General features: G+C 56.3%; 1 protein-coding gene across 1 annotated transcript; it reads left to right on the top strand.

The window, feature by feature from the left end:
- Nucleotides 1–636: 636 nt before the first annotated feature.
- On the top strand, nucleotides 637–19201 carry NTRK1 (neurotrophic receptor tyrosine kinase 1). Its single transcript, XM_046683134.1, has 17 exons — nucleotides 637–848; nucleotides 3903–3977; nucleotides 4254–4325; nucleotides 5911–5979; nucleotides 6779–6924; nucleotides 7180–7322; nucleotides 9666–9798; nucleotides 11126–11452; nucleotides 11889–11906; nucleotides 12076–12131; nucleotides 12404–12506; nucleotides 13010–13156; nucleotides 13487–13617; nucleotides 13821–13993; nucleotides 16965–17205; nucleotides 17539–17697; nucleotides 19016–19201. Exons 1-17 carry the CDS (start codon nucleotides 637–639, stop codon nucleotides 19199–19201), a joined length of 2391 nt encoding a protein of 796 aa, XP_046539090.1.

The following is a 19201-nucleotide window of genomic DNA, read 5'->3' as shown; positions in this document are numbered from 1 at the left end:
GGTCTCTCTTCTCTGGCTGTTTTTGGGCGACACCTTCCCTTTCTCTGCCTCTTCCGTGTTTTCCTTCGCCAGGACCTGCATTTGGTGTTCTGGGGGTTCCTTCCCAGTTCTTCCTAGGGTTTAGAAAGTGTTTCACCTAATTTATTCCAAGTGACATCCCCCACTGCCTCAGGCACACGCACCGGGAGGAGGGAGATTCGAGGCCGGGGGCTGGCTAGGATGACCTGGACGGCAACCTTTTCCCCAGCTCAGTCATCTCCCCTCCCCCCTAAAGGCAGCTGCTTTAGGCCGATAGAAATAACGTATCAACTTCCCAGTTCCCCCATTCCCAGCAGACACCTCTGAGGCGTTCTGCGGCGGCCCCTCTGCGTCTCCCGGAGCTAGGGGGGTCTTGGGGGAGAAAGCTGGCGCGGGGGCCCCCAAAGCGGTGGGGACAGAGTTGGGGGCTTAAGAAAGGAGGAGGAGGGGTTGGAGCCGGAGGGGGCGGGGCGGGTCCGGGCGGGGGCCGCTGGCTCCGCCCTTTCCTGGCGGCTGGGTCTTTAACACCGCCCAGCGCACATGTCGCGGGAGGCCAGGCAGCCGCTGCTGCGAGCGCACAGACGGCGGCCCGGCCGGGGCGAGGCGGGCGCCGCCGCGATGCTGCGAGGCGGACGGCGCGGACAGCTCGGCTGGCACGGTCGGGCTACCGGGCCGGGCAGCCTGCTGGCTTGGCTGATGCTGGCATCTGCCGGCGCCGCACCTTGCCCCGATGCCTGCTGCCCCCACGGCCCTTCGGGGCTGCGCTGCACCCAGCCTGGGGCCCTGGATAGCCTCCGCCACCTGCCGGGCGCCGAGAACCTGACGGAGCTGTGAGTGTCCGGCGGGCGAGGGGGCGCGGGGACCGGCGGGCAGAGCCGTGCCCCGAGGGCGCGGACTCCCCGCCTGCTAGCTGGGTCCGGAGGGGCAGGCGCGGCGGGAAGCTGGTACCGCGGCAGCCCTCGGTTGTGCCTGGACTTTTCTCCGCTGCCGCCGCTGCCCTGGCAGCCACCGCAGTTACTGCCTAGACGTTGCCTAGATCTCAGTGCAGCCTCGGGGAGATCCAGGGTGGCTTTCGGTACACCAGGTCTGAGAGAGCCCCGCAGTCTCGAAGCCGCTTTCTGGAGCTCAGACAAGAGCCTAAGCACGGCCTCGTGCAGGGGGGTGGCTAGCTGCGGAGAACCTCTCACTCGGCGCTCTTACCGCCATATCTCCTTTCCAGGGGGAAATTGGACCTCACCTCCTTCTTTGTCATGACGAGGCAAGGCCAACTCTTTCCCTGGAATTGGGAATTGAACTGGAATAGGTGGGAGGTGTGAGGAGTCGCAGCTTCTCCCTATTTCCACCATCTCTTGTCCTCACGACCTCTTGATTTTGGATCCCACGACCCCTTCCCGGCTTCCCTCTCCCCACCCCCATCTCCCTTTCCTCCCTTGTCTCCCTACTTGGGGCAGAGAGTTAAGGCCGTTGCTGAGGAACACTCTCCTCCCTTCAGGGCCCAAGACTGGGAGGAATCTCCAACATTCTGCAGTACTCTGACATCCTGCAGTAATTGATTACAAAATACTCAAGTACTTTTTAGCAGCTGGTGAAACCTATGGGAGTATTCTGTAATAATTGGCCTAGAGGTACTCAAGCATCATGTGGTGATGACTGGAAAATACTTGAGTATTCTATGTGGCTGGTGGGGCCAGCAAGACTTCTAGGAGAGGGGATGAACAGCTAGAAAATCCTCCTCCTGTGGCCTGGGGCGTAGAGGGTGGGCAAGGAAACCTGGCCTCCTGCAGTGATGGGCTGGAAGGTATCTGAGGCAGGGGCCATCACTGTCTGGAAGTTACTTGAGCAGGCTGCAAGAATTGGCACTGAGTCACTCGGGTATATCTTGGTAATTAACGGGAAGGTACTCAGTCTCTCTCTCTAATGGCCCTAGGGAGACCAGGAGGAGAGGACATGGCCTTGTCTTGGTCTGGACCTCGGTCTCTCTCTGCATGATGGGAGGGGGCATGAGATCCAAGCTGCCACCCCCAGTTCAGTCCACTCATCACCCTGGGTCTTCAGAGCAGCCCAGCCTCCTGACTGTTCCGCATCAGCTCTCTCATTTCCCAGTCCCCTTCCAAGCCCAAAGTGGGTTCAGCCTGGAGGGAGGGAGGGACGGCATGGATAGGCTGGGGCTGGGGACCAGGAGGCATGCAGGGTAGTGAGCTGCGATGTCCCTCTGGGTGGGGCGGCAGCCTGACCCCCTGCCTTCGCTTGCACGGTCCCCTCCTCCTCCCTCACCCGCAGAGCTAACGAGGAGATAATGGACTCGAATAGACAGATTGATTATGAATCCAAACGAATGAGGCAGCTTTGAGCACGCTGCCTGACAGCTCCGACACACCCGGCCACTGCATTATCACTCCTCCTTGGGTCCCCACAGCTCTAAACCCTCTGGGCAGGGACTGGGGGTGTGGGCAGGACAGGGACCTACTCACCCTCGGAGTCACTGGAGGTTCCTCCCTGGGCCTCAGGGGACTGAGGACCTGACACCTGGCTTTCCTGCTGGGGCCAAGGCTGGGGACAGGGAGAGGGGTCACTCAGGATGCTCCTGGTTCCCACAAGTTAGGGGAAGTAAGAGGGTAGAGGGGGAGAGTTCTGAGAACAGGCAATGAGTCAGGGGCCCCTGGCATGTGTGTGTGTGTGGGGGGGGGATACGCTGACGTCCCACTGCCGGGCAGCTGACTTCTCAGGAACTCCGTGGTGTTCCAGATCCAGAAGTGGGGCAGGGCATAGGGCGTCAGCCATCCCCCATTCCCACATGCCTGCTCTTACTTCTTTCTTTCTCGTCTCCCTATCTTGCTTTCTCTGGCTCTCTGTCCTTATCTATCTGTCTCCCTTTCCTTATCTGTCTTTCTCCTTGCCTGTCTCTCTCTCTCTCTGCCAGTCTTTTCCTGTCCGTTTCTCTTTGTCGGTGTTTTTCTGCCCCCGATGTTGAGCCTTCCCATCGCTGCTCTCTCAGCCAGTCCGCGCCCCAACTCTGACTCCATCTTCTCATTGTACCTCTCCTCCTTCCTGGGTCCCTCCTAGGGCAGGCAGAGGTTCAAGGGGTCCCTGACTGACAGCCTCCATGCCTCTCGCTTGCTCTGCTGAAAGATGGGGTGGGGGAGTAGGGGTTGCTGCTTGAGTGTGAGGAGGGGCCAGTGGCCTTGAGGGGAGAGGGTGGGGTGTGTATATGTGTGTGTGGCACGGTGGGTGAGCCCAGAGCAGGCGTGTTTGGGAGCGCCAGGTATATTTGCATGACCCCAGGGCTTCCTCCGTGCTGGGTGGGGCAGTGGCAGTGACGAGGCCCTTTGTGGAAGCAAGCGTTTCAGCATGACCCCCATTGTTGAGCATGTGCAGGAGAGGCCCTGTGCGTAAGAGCTGAACACCTAGCTGAGAGTGGACTTGTGTGTGTTTATGAACGTGAGTATGCACACACATTCTCACACTTACATGTGTGTGTTTGTGAGAGATATATACGTGTGTCCTTGTGTGAGAGTGTAAGCATGCACATGTTCGTGCACACACATGTGCATGTGTGACTACGTGAGGAGGTGTGTTCCTGTGCATATGTTTATGCCTCTGCGTGTGTATGTGCATGACTGTGTGCGCACATGTGAGAGATGAGTGATGGTGCTAGGATGCATGCATGACTGTATGTGAGGAGGTGTGTCTCTGTGCATATGTGTATGCGTGTGTGTGCATGCCCGTGCACGTGTATGTGTGTAAACAGGTCTGTATGTGACTGTGAGCACGTGAGTGTGCATGTGTGCACACATGCATGTGTGGTTGTGAGGGAAGCAGATGGGTGGCTATGGGAACTCCACCGTGGGCCTGAGCCGCTGTGACTCCCATCCCTCTCCCCACAGCTACATCGAGAACCAGCAGAATCTGCAGCGTCTGGAGCGCAATGACCTGCGGGGCCTGGGGGAGCTGAGAAACCTGTGAGGGGGCTGGGGACTGTGGGTGTGGGGCTCAGCACAGGGCCTGGGGGACGAGAGGCTCAAGGGCACTAAGGACCTGGGGGACTTGGGAGGCTGAGGACTGAGGGGCTGGAGGAGGTCAGAAAACTCAGGGGTCTTAGGGGCCCAGGGTAGCTGAGGAGGCTATGAGGGCATGGGGAGGGCTCCAGGGCTCAGCACTGGGGACTTGGGGCTGGCGTGGGCAGAGAGGCCAGGGTGGCTACGGCCCTGGGCGCTGACCCTCTGCACCCTCCCCAGCACCATCGTGAAGAGTGGTCTCCATTTCGTGGCGCCAGATGCCTTCCATTTCACTCCTCGGCTCAGTCGCCTGTGAGTGGCTGGGGCTGGGCAGAGGGGCTGGGAGGACATCCAGGACTGGGTGGCTAATGGGCTTGGCCCTCCCCAGGAACTGTTCTGAGGAAGGCCCAGCCTGGTCAGGGAAGTCGGCTCACCCATTCTCCTGGGGATTCTTCTCATTGACTTCAGGGAGGTCGTGCTCTCAGCTCCCACCCCTGGCAGCTAGAAGGTCCTTCTTGCTATCTTACTTCCATGCTTCATGCTACAGGGACACTTCTCATAGGTTCACGCCCCATTTTTCTTCCCAGGTTTCAGATACACACCAGGTACTGGCTGGGACTCCATCTGCCACTCCCTCCCTGGCCCCTGGGGTGGCCCGGGAGCTGGGGTATCAGATCTGCCACTCATCACCCTCCCCTTTCCTGGGAGTCATGGCCACCCCTCCTGCAGGGGACAGGGAGGGGCAGGGGTGGGCAGGAGAGCCCTCCAAAGGAGAGACCCTTGGAGTCCCTGGCAGCCCCTCCGTGGCCTTCTGAGGGCAGGAGTTCAGCTCCCCCTTTGCACGACGGGCATATGAGAGATGAGAGGGGCCTTGGGGCCTGTCATTCACAGAGTTGTGCTGGGCACTCTAAACTCTCTGTTGTGTCCAGTGATCTAGCAACAATAAAACTTCAGTTAAAAATGTGTACTTCGTGACCCCTCACAATGCCTCTGCCAGTGAATCTTCACAATCAATCTGGTGAGAGAGATAGGGTTATCCCCATCTTATAGATGAAGGTTCTGAGAATCAGAGAGGTTAAGTCTCTGGGCTGAGGCCACACAGCTGTAAGTGGCAGGACAGAACCACACCCAGATCTGTCTGGGGCTAAAGTGGGTGGTCTTTCTGATCCCTGTGTGGTGGTGTCTCTTCAACTCAGCCCCCACAAACTATAGGACAGCCAGGCAAGGAGAGGTGTCAGGGCAGGCCCTCAGAGGCAGAGGGTCCCGGGAATGGCAGCCTGGTGCAAGTCACAGAGTACTGGGGTTCCTAAACCAGCTTCCTGTGTGGCTTGGAGCTGGCCCCCTGCTGAGCTCACTATCTCCATCTCTACAGCTAGGGGGCTCGGGGCCTGGGGTCCCTTCCAGAGTCTTTCATTAGTCTCTGAGGAGGAGAAGGAAGGAGGAGTGGGGAAGGGACCTGAGGAAGCGCTCTGAGATCCTTGTCATCCAGTAGGGGGCAAGGCATTGTGGGAACCGCGGTCTCGCCTCCTCCTTGGGCCCTGTCCTGGGCTCTGTGGGCAGGGGAGCACAGATGGAGCCCCTTCCCCCAGCTGGGGCCTCAGCACTTTGCCAGCTGGGGCCAAGGGTGGGGGAGGGCAGAGCGGCTCTTCTCTCAGAACCTGCTCCCTGGGGTCTTGGGAGGGGGTTAAGTGGGGTTAACCCTTGTTGTCCCAGGGAGAAGAGTGGGATTCACCCCCATTGCCTCTCTGGCTGGTTCTAGTGGCCAGGGTTGGGAGGGGGAAGCGAGATGTCAACTTCATCCTTGGCTCCTCCCCTCCCCTCTCTCCCTCTGGGTCAGAGCTGAGGGTGGGTGGCAGGTGCTCATAGGGTCTGTCTCGTTCTGTCTCGACTCCTGCAGGAATCTCTCCTTCAATGCTCTGAAGTCTCTCTCCTGGAAAACTGTCCAGGGCCTCTCCTTACAGCAACTGTGAGTGTGGGGGCTCCCAGGAACAAGAGCAGCAAGTGTGCTGGGGTGTGTGTGTGAGATGTGTGTGTCTGTGGGCACTTGTGTCTCTGTGTAAGGTATGTGGCTGTGTCTACGTGGAACTGGAGGGGGCGGCTCCCTTTGGGGACTGCGTGTTTGGCTGTGAGCTGAGACTGGGGACTCTGTGCATGCCTGTGAACCCCCCATCAAAGGGGAGGCTGCAGGCCCAGCTGCTGAGGGGTTACTGCTCTGGGGGCATGCAGGGCGGGGGGTGGCATGGAGAGCTGGCCTGGACGACTGATCTGTACGTGCTCAGGAGGCTGGGGGCTGGCACGATTCTCTGGGCCTGTGCTGAGCAGACCCACAGGCCCACCGCCTGTGCACACGGGCACGTTCGCCCACATTCCCAGCACATCATGCGCATGGGATGGGCGACAGCAGTGGTTCACGTGTGCTTGGTGGACACCTAAGGTCTCTGGGTCATCCGGAAGGCAGTGCCCTTCCTTCCTTGTCACCCTGCTCAGAGCCCTCACCTGGCTTGTTACCCTGGGGAGCCCAGGGTAGGGGAATTCCGTGTGGCGCACAGCCGGCTGTCTTTGATCTGCATTCTATTTCTTTTAATAATGTCTTGTTACTGGGGTCCCTGAGAGGAACTTCTCCTGTGTCCCCACTCCTTCACCTCTAGACAGTCCACCCCACTGACTAAATGCGCTCCCTCTTACTGTAGTACTTCGTTCTCTGGGGCTCCAGGCTCACCACCTGTCCCTTCCCTGACTCTCTTGGTGTCCCCCACGCCCACCAGAGTCCTGTTGGGGAACCCTCTGGACTGTTCCTGTGCCCTGCGCTGGCTGCAGCGCTGGGAGGAGGAGGGGCTGGGCGGAGTACGTGAACAGAAGCTGCAGTGTCACCAGCAGGGGCCCCTTGCCCTCATGTCCAACACCAACTGTGGTAGGTGCTGGACGTGTTGTAAGGGGCTGGGAAAGAGTTATGGGCTTGGGGAGAGGACATGGAGCAGTGCTTGGGGAGCAGGCACTGAAGGGGGCCTGGGGCATTGCCAAGAGCTGGGGGAAACTGAAAGTTGGGGCCCATGGCCAATGGGGGGCTCAGGGTCACTGAGGAGGGTGGGGGGAGGAGCACTGCCTTGGGGTAAGGTTCTGAGGCCACTCCCTGCTCTAACACCCCTCGGGGATCCTGGGCGGCCAGGCGTGCCCCTGCTGAAGGTCCAGGTGCCCAATGCCTCTGTGGACGTGGGGGACAACGTGTGGCTGCAGTGCCAGGTGGAGGGGCAGGGCCTGGAGCAGGCCGGCTGGATCCTCACGGAGCTGGAGGAGTCAGCCACAGTGATGGTGAGGAGCCCTTCCCCACCCCCCGCTCCCCCTCACCCTGGGCGAGGCCTGGACGGGGCAGTGGGGACAAAGACCCGGAAAGAGAGGCAACCAGTAAGAAGCACACATGGGCGAGGGATGGACAGAGATGGTTTAGATCCATGGAGCTTGGGCTGATGCTGTGGGGCAACTACAGGCACATGCATGCCCTCAGGATGGGCCCTGGCCCAGCAGGGACCCCAGGCTCTGCTGGATCCACCAAGACTTCGGCCCCCTCTCTGGGAAAACAATGCTGGCTGCAAGTCAGAGGGTCACAGAGCCCTCACATATTGGAGCTGAGGGGGACCCCACAGACCATCCCTCCCTCCCAGCCCCTTTCTAGATAAGGAAACTGAGGCCCAGGGAGACGGTGCGATATTTGTGAGCCTGCACCCAGGCGAGTTCTTGGGGGAAATCCGTTTTTTTTCTGGAGATTCTGGAAGCAGCATCCTCTGATGTGTGTGATGAGTGTATGATAGTAAAGGAGGCACAGGTCTGGTTTCAGCTTTCTCATTAATTCATTTTTGGAATGACTTTTTGGAAAAATTCCTTAATCTGCCTGCATGTCATTTTTCTTATCTGTCAACTGAAGAGGTGGATGTGATGGCTTTCTGATGTCCTGCCTGCCTCTGGGCACTCTCTGGCCTCTACCTCTGTTATCCAGATGGTCTTTGGGCACCTTCATAGGCCTTGCCCTTTGTCCTCAGCTGGCGACAGGAAGCTGAGAGCAGCCACAGCTGACGCAGGAGGCCTTGTTGGCAAGAAGAGCAGAGGCCACCAATAGGCTGTACCCACCCAAAAACCTGGCCCCTTCTGGGTAGACACACAGGGTCCACCCCATGGGAGGAGCCAGGCCAACAGGACCAGGGGTGTGATCTTCAGTTTGGAGACCCTCACTTTGGGAGGAGAGTCAACCCCAGAATTGCTGGACTCCCCAGGAACAATATTGAAGGAGGAACCACTGGAGGAGGGGGTCCAGACATGGCGGAGGGACCACTAGCCATGGAGTGGTTTCCCTTCCCGGAGATCAAAGCCACCAAGAGTGAATCACGGAAAGGGACAAGGCAGAGGCAAGAGGTTGGCCATGGCCATCTGTGGAGAGACCTTTGATCAACTGAGTGTTTTGAGAAATTCCAGGTTTTTGCTTTGCTTTTTGGGAGATTTACATATTTGCTACCACTCATGTGTTCTAGAAACTTCTTATAGAAAAGTCACACCCTAACTGGGTTAAATGGAGAGGAGGGGAGGCTGCTCACCCTCAGGAGAGTAAAGGGTGGCAGAGCAGCTCCAAGGGAAGAGTTAACGGGACGCCATACCCCAGGGTGATTTGGAGGAGTGGGCAGCCCCGAGAAGCTTAGGAAAGGCTTCCCCTGGAGGTGGCTGGAAACCAGAGCGTGCCCGGGAGGCTGGAGAGCTCTTCTGGAATCTTTGAATTCACATATTCCAATGGAAGCCAAGGGAAACTTCACCTCCTCTGGCATTTATTCAAAAGATTCCACGTTTATCCGGAAATTATGAAATTTCCAAATAAATGGGATTTGTCCACTACTCCATTTATTTTCATCATTTTATGAAAATAGCTTTCTAAAATGATGAAAGATCATTTAAAATGATGAAAGATCATTCTGTCTACCTCTTCAGCTTACAAAACAAAAAAAAACCCCATGGTTCAGCAAGATTAAGAATTGTCTTAAGGTCAGATAACTTCCACACGTCCATGGTTTCTTAGGAAGAGAATCTGAACCTGATTCAATCTTTTGATGACTCAGAATCAGGTCACTTTGCCTCTCTAACTTCACTCTCTGTCTTCATCTGCCAAAGGAGGGCACGAGGCTACTGTTGCTTGTACCTGCCGCCCTGTTATCAGCGCCATCTCTTTGTTTCTGATCTTCCTCGGGCTGAGACTAAGTTTGTTAGAACTGTGTAAAACAAGAATGCGTAGGTGGTGAGGTGCTAGTTGGCTCTTCAGTGAGTTGTGTATATTTGGTATTTGGGATTCATGAACTCTATTTATCTGCTTAGATGAGTGGTTTTGGTTCAGGGTATTTGTGCCTATTTTGAGGTCATTGGTTATGGTCTAGGTTTTTCAGATCATTAAATAAATGATCCAGGAGATAGCCTTCGAACAAGCTCTAAGGGAGGAGGGCTATTCCCTGCCATATTCTCTCCCATATCTCTACCCTCAGCCTACTCCCCTTCCAGTCCCCCTCTCTTTTTCCATGTGGAGCCAGAGGGGCCCCCCAAAGACATCAGCTCCAGTCCCCTGCCTCCAGCCCCAAGCCAGCTGACACTCTTCCTGGTTTTCCTCTCTCTTCCCTGATTCAGCAATCTGGGAGTCTACCATCCCTGGGGCTGACCTTGGCCAATGTCACCAGTGATCTCAATAGGAAGAATGTGACATGCTGGGCAGAGAATGATGTGGGCCGGGCTGAAGTCTCTGTTCAGGTCAACGTCTCCTGTGAGTCCCAATGTCTGCCCCTGTACCCACCCCCATCCCTTCTCCCCTGAAAAGAGGATGTGAGGGTGGGGGGCTGGAGGAAGGGGGTGGGATGTATGTCTCCACAGCTGCTCCCTCCCAGCTGTTTCCAGATTCCCATGAAAACCTGATCCTTTGGGGGAAGTCCTGGGGGCTTGTCAAGGCCAGAGGGACGCAGATGGATTTCTTTTTGGCCCCCTGCCCAAGTCTTGCTACCTGAGGCCCTCAACGCCAGCTGCCCCGCTGTTCTCAATGCTCTGCTGTATTTCTTCATGCCCGTCCCTTTGTAGGACTTTCACCCTACATCCTAGTTTTAAAAGAAGAAATCCCTCTGCCAAGTTCATCTTTAGGCTTGCTGCCTAATTTCTCTAGGTCTGCTAACAAATTATTTTAAATCTTCTACGTTATATAATTTTTCTTCTGAAATATAACGTACATAGATATGTACATAAAAGATAAACACTTTAAACAACAATTATTCTTACCAGCATTTCAGAAGACACTCCCTTCCTTTCCCCATTCAGAGCCCGTCCTTCTCTTCCACCCCATCCTGACTTTTGTGATAATCATTTCCTTGCTTTTAAAAATAATTTTACACACATATCCTTCCCTATCGATATGGTCTCGTTTTGTTCTTGTACATATATCAATGGAATCGTACTGTAAGTATCATTTTATGTCTAGTTTCTTTCACTCAACATTTTATTTGTAAGATTCATCCATATTAATGGGAGTAGCTATAGGTCATTCAATTCACTGCTGAATAGTATTCCATTGCAGGAGTGCTGGCTAGAATTCCAGTATCAACTGTAGATGTTGATTATATATATATATTTTCTATTATTGAGGGGATTTCCCTTTTTTCAGGTTGGGTCTATTTCAAACCCATATCTTTTTTCAAAAAGGTTTTCAACTGGGTTTTTTGCTTGTTTGATGTTTAGGCCTCCTCCCGATCTTCTTAAGTTTGATGACACTTAATTTTACCCTTATCCAAAAAACTCCATGTTTAATTTCTATAAACTGGTACCCCACATCTCTAAGGCTGTTGCTTATATACTTTAAGCCCTCCTCTTAAATTCTTTAAGCTTCTGAATTTCATACACCTGCTGCCTGCTTTATTTAAGATATACTGTCCACTGTCTTCAAAATGTTTCTCCTTGTGAACGTCTTAGGGCCTCCTGACCAGTTTCTCTTAGGCCCACCATCTGATTTCTGGCTCTCCCCAGCTTCCTCCCCTGGACCTGTCAGGTTCGGGCTGGGTTCCCTTCAGATACCCCCTGACTTCTCACTGTGACTCTCTGGCTCACAGTCCCAGCCAGCGTGCACCTGCAGACGGCGGTGGAGCAGCACCACTGGTGCATCCCCTTCTCAGTGGACGGGCAGCCAGCACCCACTCTGCGCTGGCTCTTCAACGGCTCTGTGCTCAATGAGACCAGCTTCATCTTCACCGAGTTCTTAGAGTCAGCGGTCAACGAGACTATGCGGCACGGCTGCCTGCGCCTCAACCAGCCCACCCACGTCAACAACGGCAACTACACGCTGCTGGCTACCAACCCCTATGGCCAGGACTCCGCCTCCGTCATGGTCGCCTTCATGGACAACCCTTTCGAGTTCAACCCTGAGGACCCCATCCCTGGTGCGAGGGCCACCCTGAACCCTGCCCCTGCTCCCTGGGCTCCACCTGGGTACAGATCCAGGTGTCCAGGGAGGCCTGGCCCACTTCCTGCTGTGATCCTGACCCCAGAAGTTGGAGTGCCTGGTCCTGGACAGAAAGGAGCCTGGAATTCTGGTGTCTAGCTCTGTGCTGGCCTCCTTGCCCCTGCCTCCCCCAAGCCCCAGGAGTCCTGAACCCCTGAGCTATTCCATCCACTTGAGCTGGCTGAAGAGAGAGCCGTGTCCCAGGGCATCCACAGCCCAGCTGGAAAAGGGCCATGTGCATCATCTCCCTTGAGGTCCAGCAGCCCCACTGCCCCATCCCACCTCCACCCCATGAAGGGATGATCCCAGAGGGGGAAGGGGCTTGCTGCTCTCCTCTCCCATCTGACTGCTTTCTCTCCTCCCTCCCGCTGCAGTCTCCTTCTCGCCAGTGGGTGAGTAGCCCAGGCTGGAGGGCATGTCTGTCTGGCCCCTGGAGCTGAGGCTGGGGCAGAGGGCACAGCTGACCTGATCCCCGAGGGGTCAGCTGGGGCCAGGGTGGGGAATTGCTAGAGGAGACTTGGTGTGTGCCAAGGCCCACCTTTCCTGCTCTGTGTCCCCCAGACACAAACAGCACATCCAGAGACCCAGTGGAGAAGAAGGATGAGACACACTTTGGGGTGAGCTTGTGGGGTGGAAGCTTGTCGAGGAATTGGGATTGGGAGGCTGGGCTGGGCGTTCATCTGCATGTCACTTCTGATCAGAGTGTGGGGATCACTACAGTCTGGCGGGGGCTTGGTCAGCCACCGTCACAACCACGGCCTGGGGCACGGCGGGGAGGAGGCAGGTGGGGAGCCTGGCTCTGGGCTCCTGTGCAAGATGGAGAAACAGTTTGCTATCTGGGATCTCTGAGAGCACAGGAGAAGCCCCAGATCTAACCCCCCACCCCCAGGTCTCTGTGGCCGTGGGCCTGGCTGTCTTTGCCTGCCTCTTCCTTTCTACGCTGTTCCTTGTGCTCAACAAATGTGGACGGAGGAACAAGTTTGGCATCAACCGTGAGTTGGGGGGCTGCAGAGGGGCGGGCTGTCAGTCTGTCCTGCTGGCTTGGTTTCCTCCTGGCTCTTTCTGACTCTGTCCTCTGCACGAGGGGCCTGTGCACACGTGGAGTTGAGCGAGTGCGTGTTTGGGGTACGTGAGGGCCTGGCTGCGGGCTCGAGAGCGTGTGTGTCGGGGCTGCTGCTGGGGTAGTTTCAGAGGGAGCAGCTGCTAATTGGCGGCTGGATTGTAGTCAAACACTAAGTGGGTCTGGGAGGGCTGAGCTCTGCGGGGGGGCGGTGGGGGAGTTCTTTGGCGGCCCATGGGGCCTGGGGTTGGAGAGGCTCCAGACAGAGAGAGGCCACAGTGCCTCCCCTTCCCCCGCTTGCTGTCTTGCTCCCTAGCTCTTCTGTTCCTCCCCTGCAAGTCACAAGATGGGGTCACTTGGCACCCTGCAACCTGGCAGGGGCCAAGGTATGTGCCTGGGCTGTGACTCCTCCATGTAGCTCTGTCTCCTCCCCAGGTCCCGCTGTGCTGGCTCCAGAGGATGGACTGGCCATGTCCCTGCACTTCATGACATTGGGTGGTAGCTCCTTGTCTCCTACTGAGGGCAAAGGCTCTGGGCTCCAAGGCCACATCATCGAGAACCCACAATACTTCAGTGATGCCTGTGAGGGGCTGTGCTGGGTCAAGGGTGGGGGCGAGCCTGTAGACACGTTTGGGTGCACACGTGCATACGCGTGAGTGTGTGTGTGTAGAAGCTACTGTGTCATCACCTTTGCCCACCCCAGGTCTGAACAAGCCTTCCTTCCACCCTACCCCCACCCCATCCACCCCACAGCACGGGGCGTGGTGGAGTAAAGGCTCAATTTCAGTCCCCATCCATCCCCTGGCTGGCACCCTTGCACAGCATACAGCCCTGCTACACAGTCCTGTCCTTGCCCCCACCCCATCCTTCCCCAAACTGGGCTCCTGTCTGATCCTGCCAGCCCCTCCGCAGGTGTTCATCACATCAAGCGCCGAGACATCGTGCTCAAGTGGGAGCTGGGGGAGGGTGCCTTTGGGAAGGTCTTCCTTGCCGAGTGCCACAACCTGCTGCCTGAGCAGGACAAGATGCTGGTGGCCGTCAAGGTAGGACCTTGTCCGTGAGGGACGGCTGGCCTGGGTCCACCTCCTGGAGCACCATCATTCCAGGACAGGGTGGTCAAGCTGGGGGGTGGCATGCTGGGGTCTGGCATGGCTCACAACTTGGGGCTCACAAGGTGGGCCACCTTGGATGTGGGGAGGTGAGGGCTGGGCCCCCACTCAGTCCTGTCCCTGGCCCTACCACCCAGGCGCTGAAAGAGGTGTCGGAGAGCGCTCGGCAAGACTTCCAGCGCGAGGCTGAGCTGCTCACCATGCTGCAGCACCAGCACATCGTGCGCTTCTTCGGCGTCTGCACCGAGGGCCGCCCGCTGCTCATGGTCTTTGAGTACATGCGGCATGGTGACCTCAACCGCTTCCTCCGGTACGAGCGCCTGGCCCCAGCGCTGGCCCCTGGCCCCGCGCTCTGAGCCCCGTCCCCCCTTCCCTACAGGCACATCTCTGCTTGTCTTTTGAACTGAGGAGGGACACCAAGAAGAAGCAGGAAGGCATGGCTCCTGTCCCCAAGGAGCTCTGGGGCAGATGTGTGAATGTGACAGTCTGGGCGAAGGACGGAGTGTCAGGGAGGTAGACAGGGAGCACAGCAGTCAGGGAGGCTGCGCTAGCGGAAGTCCTGAGCTCAAACTTCAGGATGGGAGGGCTTTGCAGAGGGTCTGTGTGCATTTGTGTGTGGCACGCAGAAGCCAGGCCTGTAGGAGGTGGCAGTTAAGATAACTAGACAACAGCAACAACAACAAACGTTTGTCAGGCACTTTCTATGTTCAGGCACCACGTTATATACTGTACAGTTCTTTCTTATCATGGCGGTACATGCTTGTACCTATATATCTGTACAGTAGTCCCCCTTTATCCACAGTGTCAGTTCCCTGTGGTCAACCGAGGTCCAAAAATAACACTGTGGCACGATGCCTACACCTCACTTGATCTCATCACGTAGGCATGGTACCGTCTCACATCATCACAAGAAGACGGATGAGGATAGTACGATAAGATATTTTGAGTGAGAGAGAGTCACATAACTTTTATTACAGTATATTGTTACAATTGTTCTATCTTATTAGTTATGGTTGTTAATCTCCTACTGTGCCTAATTTATAAATTAAACTTTGTGATAGGTATGTATGTATCAGGAGAAAACACAGTCTATATAGGGTTCGGTACTATCCATGGTTTCAGGCATCCACTGGGGGTCTTGGAACAGATCTCTGCTGATGAGGAGGGACTATTGTATAATAATATAAATATATATTTATTTTTCAAAGTCTCCAAGCATATATGGCAATTTATACTTGAAGAGAGTTACCAAAAATTCATTTATTTGGCTTTGGACAGAACAACTCTGATACGTTTACTGCTTGGTGCTGATATATATATATATATATATATATATATATATATATATTTTTTTTTTTCTGAGGAAGATTCGCCCTGAGCTAACATCTGTTGCCAATCTTCCTCCACTTTTTATGTGGGCCACCACCACAACATGGCCACAAGTGGTGTAGGTCCATGCCCAGGAATGGAACCCAGCCCACTGAAGCAGAGCATGCCAAACCTAGGCACTAGGCCACCGGGGCTGGCCCTGTGCTGATAATTGTAATAACTTCAAGAAACATGCCCATTTCACAGATGAGACTTAGAAAATTTAAGTGACTTGCCCAAGGGCACACAGGTAGTCAGTGGCCCAGAGGGGATGTCACCCCAGGCACAGCCCTGCTCTCAACCTCTGACTCACGGGTGGTGACACATTCCCTTTGTCAGTCCTTCTCCCAAGAGATCGCCCCCTGTGAGGATGGGGCCATGTGAGGAGGAAGAGGGCCAGGCTTTGGAATCAGCTGCAACTTATTAGCTGAGACTTCTTTGCCAAGTAGCTTTTCTCTCTGACCTCAGTTTCCCCACCAGTAAGAGGGACAACGAGGGGACTGTGGCTCTGAATGAGAAAGCATGGTGTGGTTGTCCAGGTGATGGTCACGATTTGGTCCCCAAACACTCCCTTACGAGTGACAGGTCGTTCATGCAGTCAGGCTGCAGAATTCAGCTGGGAGACAATGCAGCGGCTGAGCTAATCCTGGGGCTGGGGAGGAGCCCATGGAGGGTGCGGAGCAGGAGGGAGACCATGCCAGACCCGAGATGAGTGTGGAGGTGACCGAGAAACTGGAGGCAAGAGAAGGCCAGGGAGGAGCCCTTCCCCTTGTTCACAGACACAGTGTGGGCTCGGCGCTGGGGGCTGGGGATGCGGGCCAGGGGCATGCCGCCATCTGGGGCCCATGCTGTGGAGAAACGGCTCTAAATGCTGCACGGAGCACGGGGAGCCAAGGGAGGGAATCATGAAAGCTCCTAGACGAGTCTGGCAGACTTCCCCTAGGAGAAGCCGTCTGCTCCTTCTTGCCTCCGGGCCTTTGTACTTACAGTTCCCTCTGCCTAGCACACTGAGCCTCCCTCCCAGACACTTCACCCACCCCTGTCCCTGACCCCTTCCAATGGCTTACCCACTGCTCTTCCTTACGGCTTGCATCTCAGTTTAGATGCCTCTTCCTCCAGGAAGCCTTCCCTAACTTCTTCCATCCCTACCCTGAGTGCCCATCAGGTGCCCCTCACACTGCACTGCTGTGACCCGTTTATCTGCATCCTGCTCTCCACTGTAGCTGTGGCACTTGGCGTACTGGAGATGTGTGACGAATACCTGGGATAAAGAAGAAATAACCAGATGAGGAGAAAGTTGACTAGTAGGAAAGGGCAGTACTGACAAAGCCATCAGCTCAGGCAAAGGTTCAGAAGAAGGAACTTGTGGGGAATGGAGATGAATGATCAGGGACAGATCTGGAGTGGTGGCTGTGGGGTGAAGGAAGAAACCTTTGGAATGAAGGAGGACCCCACAGGAATGGCTGGATATTGAGGGCAAAGGTAAGAGAGATAGGAATCAAGGAGGACTCCCAGGTTTCAGGCTCAGAGCCTGGGGGGCAGTTCCCTTCATTGAGGCAGGGGCAGGCTCAGGGAAGATGCTGAACATTTAGACAAGGGCTAAGCTGGAGGTGTCCATGGGTAAGAGTTGTAGGGGCCAGTGGACAGCTGAATGCTGCGGTTGGAGTTCAAAGGGGCTGCTTGAGAGGAAGGCATGATTGTGGAAAGTGTCGGCCCGGGTGGAAGCCCTGGAGGTGGACACACCTCTGGCTCCTCATCCCAGCCCCTCTAGACAGCTGGCTCCCCTGTTCTTTGCTTTCTCCATTCCCGCTGAGTCCCCTCCTCCATTCCACCCCAGCTCCCCGGCCTCCCCTTCCTCAGGCTCCTGGGGGTTCTCCCCTCCCAGCCCGCCCTTCTCCCTTACTCTCTCGCAGGTCCCACGGGCCTGATGCCAAGCTGCTGGCTGGCGGGGAGGACGTGGCTCCAGGGCCCCTGGGCCTGGGGCAGCTGCTGGCCGTGGCTAGCCAGGTCGCTGCGGGGATGGTGTACCTGGCGGGTCTGCACTTCGTGCATCGGGACCTGGCCACGCGCAACTGTCTGGTGGGTCAGGGACTAGTGGTCAAGATCGGCGATTTCGGCATGAGCAGGGATATCTACAGCACTGACTATTACCGCGTAAGGATCTTTCGTCCCAAACCCTCCCGCAGCATCCAAACTGCGCACACGCTTCATGCTGAGTCCCCCTAGGAGAGCCTGCCCTTGCTGGGCACGCCAGCACTCTTTGGCTCTGGTTTTTAACCCCTCTCCTACCTCCTCGGCCTCCAGTGGAGGAGGGTCTGTCTCCGCTATCCCGGACAGAAAGGGCACCATCGGTTTTTCCCTCTTAGCCGGGGGTGGGAGAGCCACTTCTATTTATTTTTAATGACGGGGCTGGGGGCGGGTCTGCGCGGGGAGAGGCTGTGGATGCGGGCGCCCCCTGGAGGTGACGCGGCGCCTGCCCGCCGGCAGGTGGGAGGCCGCACGATGCTGCCCATCCGCTGGATGCCGCCCGAGAGCATCCTCTACCGCAAGTTCACCACCGAGAGCGACGTGTGGAGCTTCGGTGTGGTGCTCTGGGAGATCTTCACCTACGGCAAGCAGCCCTGGTACCAGCTCTCCAACACAGAGGTCAGCCTCGCCCTGCGGGTCACCCCCTGCTGGCCGCCCCTTCCCTGCTCCTTCCGAGAGCCCTTTTTCAGGGAACTGAGCGCCCTTTTGCTTTTCATCCCACTGCCAGCAGGCACCCATCCAGCATCCTGCCGACACTGCGCTCCCTCCACCCCAACCCTGTTCTTTCCTTGCGTCCTTCCCCTCTCCTATTCTTGCCTCCGTTTACTGTCCTAAGCCCAGGCCCAACGGGCTCCTGGGGGAACCTCAAAGCACTTCATAAATGGAGCCCAGACCCCCCCCCCCCCCCCCAGCTGCATTTTGTAGACCTAATAGGCATTATCAGGGTGGGAGAGTTGTGGGAAGAGGAGCACAGCACAGGAGGGCCTGACTGCAGCAGGAAGGCTGGAGATTAGACTGTAGGAAGGACGGTCCTGCCTCCTCCCCGTGCCCTTCTGACTGGACACAGTCAGAGCAGGCCCCAGGTGTTCTGTCTCCCAGAGCAGCTCCCCCACCCCCTCCTTGGCTCGCAGCTGTCAGTTTCCATTTCTCCTCCTAATGCAGTCTGCTCCCTGGAGGCTGGTGGGGTGGGGGAGAGGGTTATAGATTTTAATTTTCTCAAGCACTGAGAGAAGGAATGGAATTAGTGCTGCCTATAACCCAAGTCTTCTAATGGGGAGGGAGGAAAAAAGGGGGAAGAGGCTCCAGGTCCCTGCAACCATCTCCCTGCCACCATCTCTTCTTCTTTGGCTCTTTTAGCTGCTCTAGTGGTCCTTCCTGGAGTCTAACTTTGATCTTTCCAGCTGTAGTTTCTTTTCAGAGGACCTAGGTCCCAACAGAGTGGTACCGACAGAAGAGAAAAGAAAGTGGGGTTGCCCTCTCCCTTAAAATGCCAGCCAGCCATTTGTCAAGGCCTTTACCAGCAATCCAGCTCTGTTTTCTTTTTGTCCCCTGGAGCGGAAAGCAGAGGGCTTTCCCTTCCTCCATTCAGCCCTCAACACTGTGCTGATGGATTTGGCAAATGCCTCAGGCCCACCCCTTCCTCACCCCACCTGGCAAGTCTTCTGAGGGTCTGATTCCAGCCCTTGGAGGAGCAATCCTACCTCAGCCCAACCTTCTCAGAGTCTCTCCAGCCTTCATCCCTCCCACTGCTCAGTGTCAGAGTGGAAAGGAATCTTGGGGTTCGCTGCATCCTTTTAGATTGTTAGTAGCCAAGAGGCCCAGACATGTTGTGTGACCTGCCCTGAGAACCTCAGTGAGGCAGGGGCAGTGCTGGGGCTGGCCTCACGCTGCTGCTCCCGACCCAGGCTGCCCTCCTCTCTCCCCTCGGTGGCCCCAGGCGATCGAGTGCATCACACAGGGACGTGAGCTGGAGCGGCCGCGTGCCTGCCCACCCGAGGTCTACGCCATTATGCGGGGCTGCTGGCAGCGGGAGCCCCAGCAACGACACAGCATCAAAGACGTGCATGCTCGGCTGCAAGCCCTGGTCCAGGCACCTCCCGTCTACCTGGACGTCCTGGGCTAG

This window comes from Equus quagga, chromosome 13 (assembly GCF_021613505.1).
Source record: "Equus quagga isolate Etosha38 chromosome 13, UCLA_HA_Equagga_1.0, whole genome shotgun sequence".
Taxonomy (NCBI): Eukaryota; Metazoa; Chordata; class Mammalia; order Perissodactyla; family Equidae; genus Equus; species Equus quagga.
This window is presented reverse-complemented; position numbering and strand designations above follow the sequence as displayed.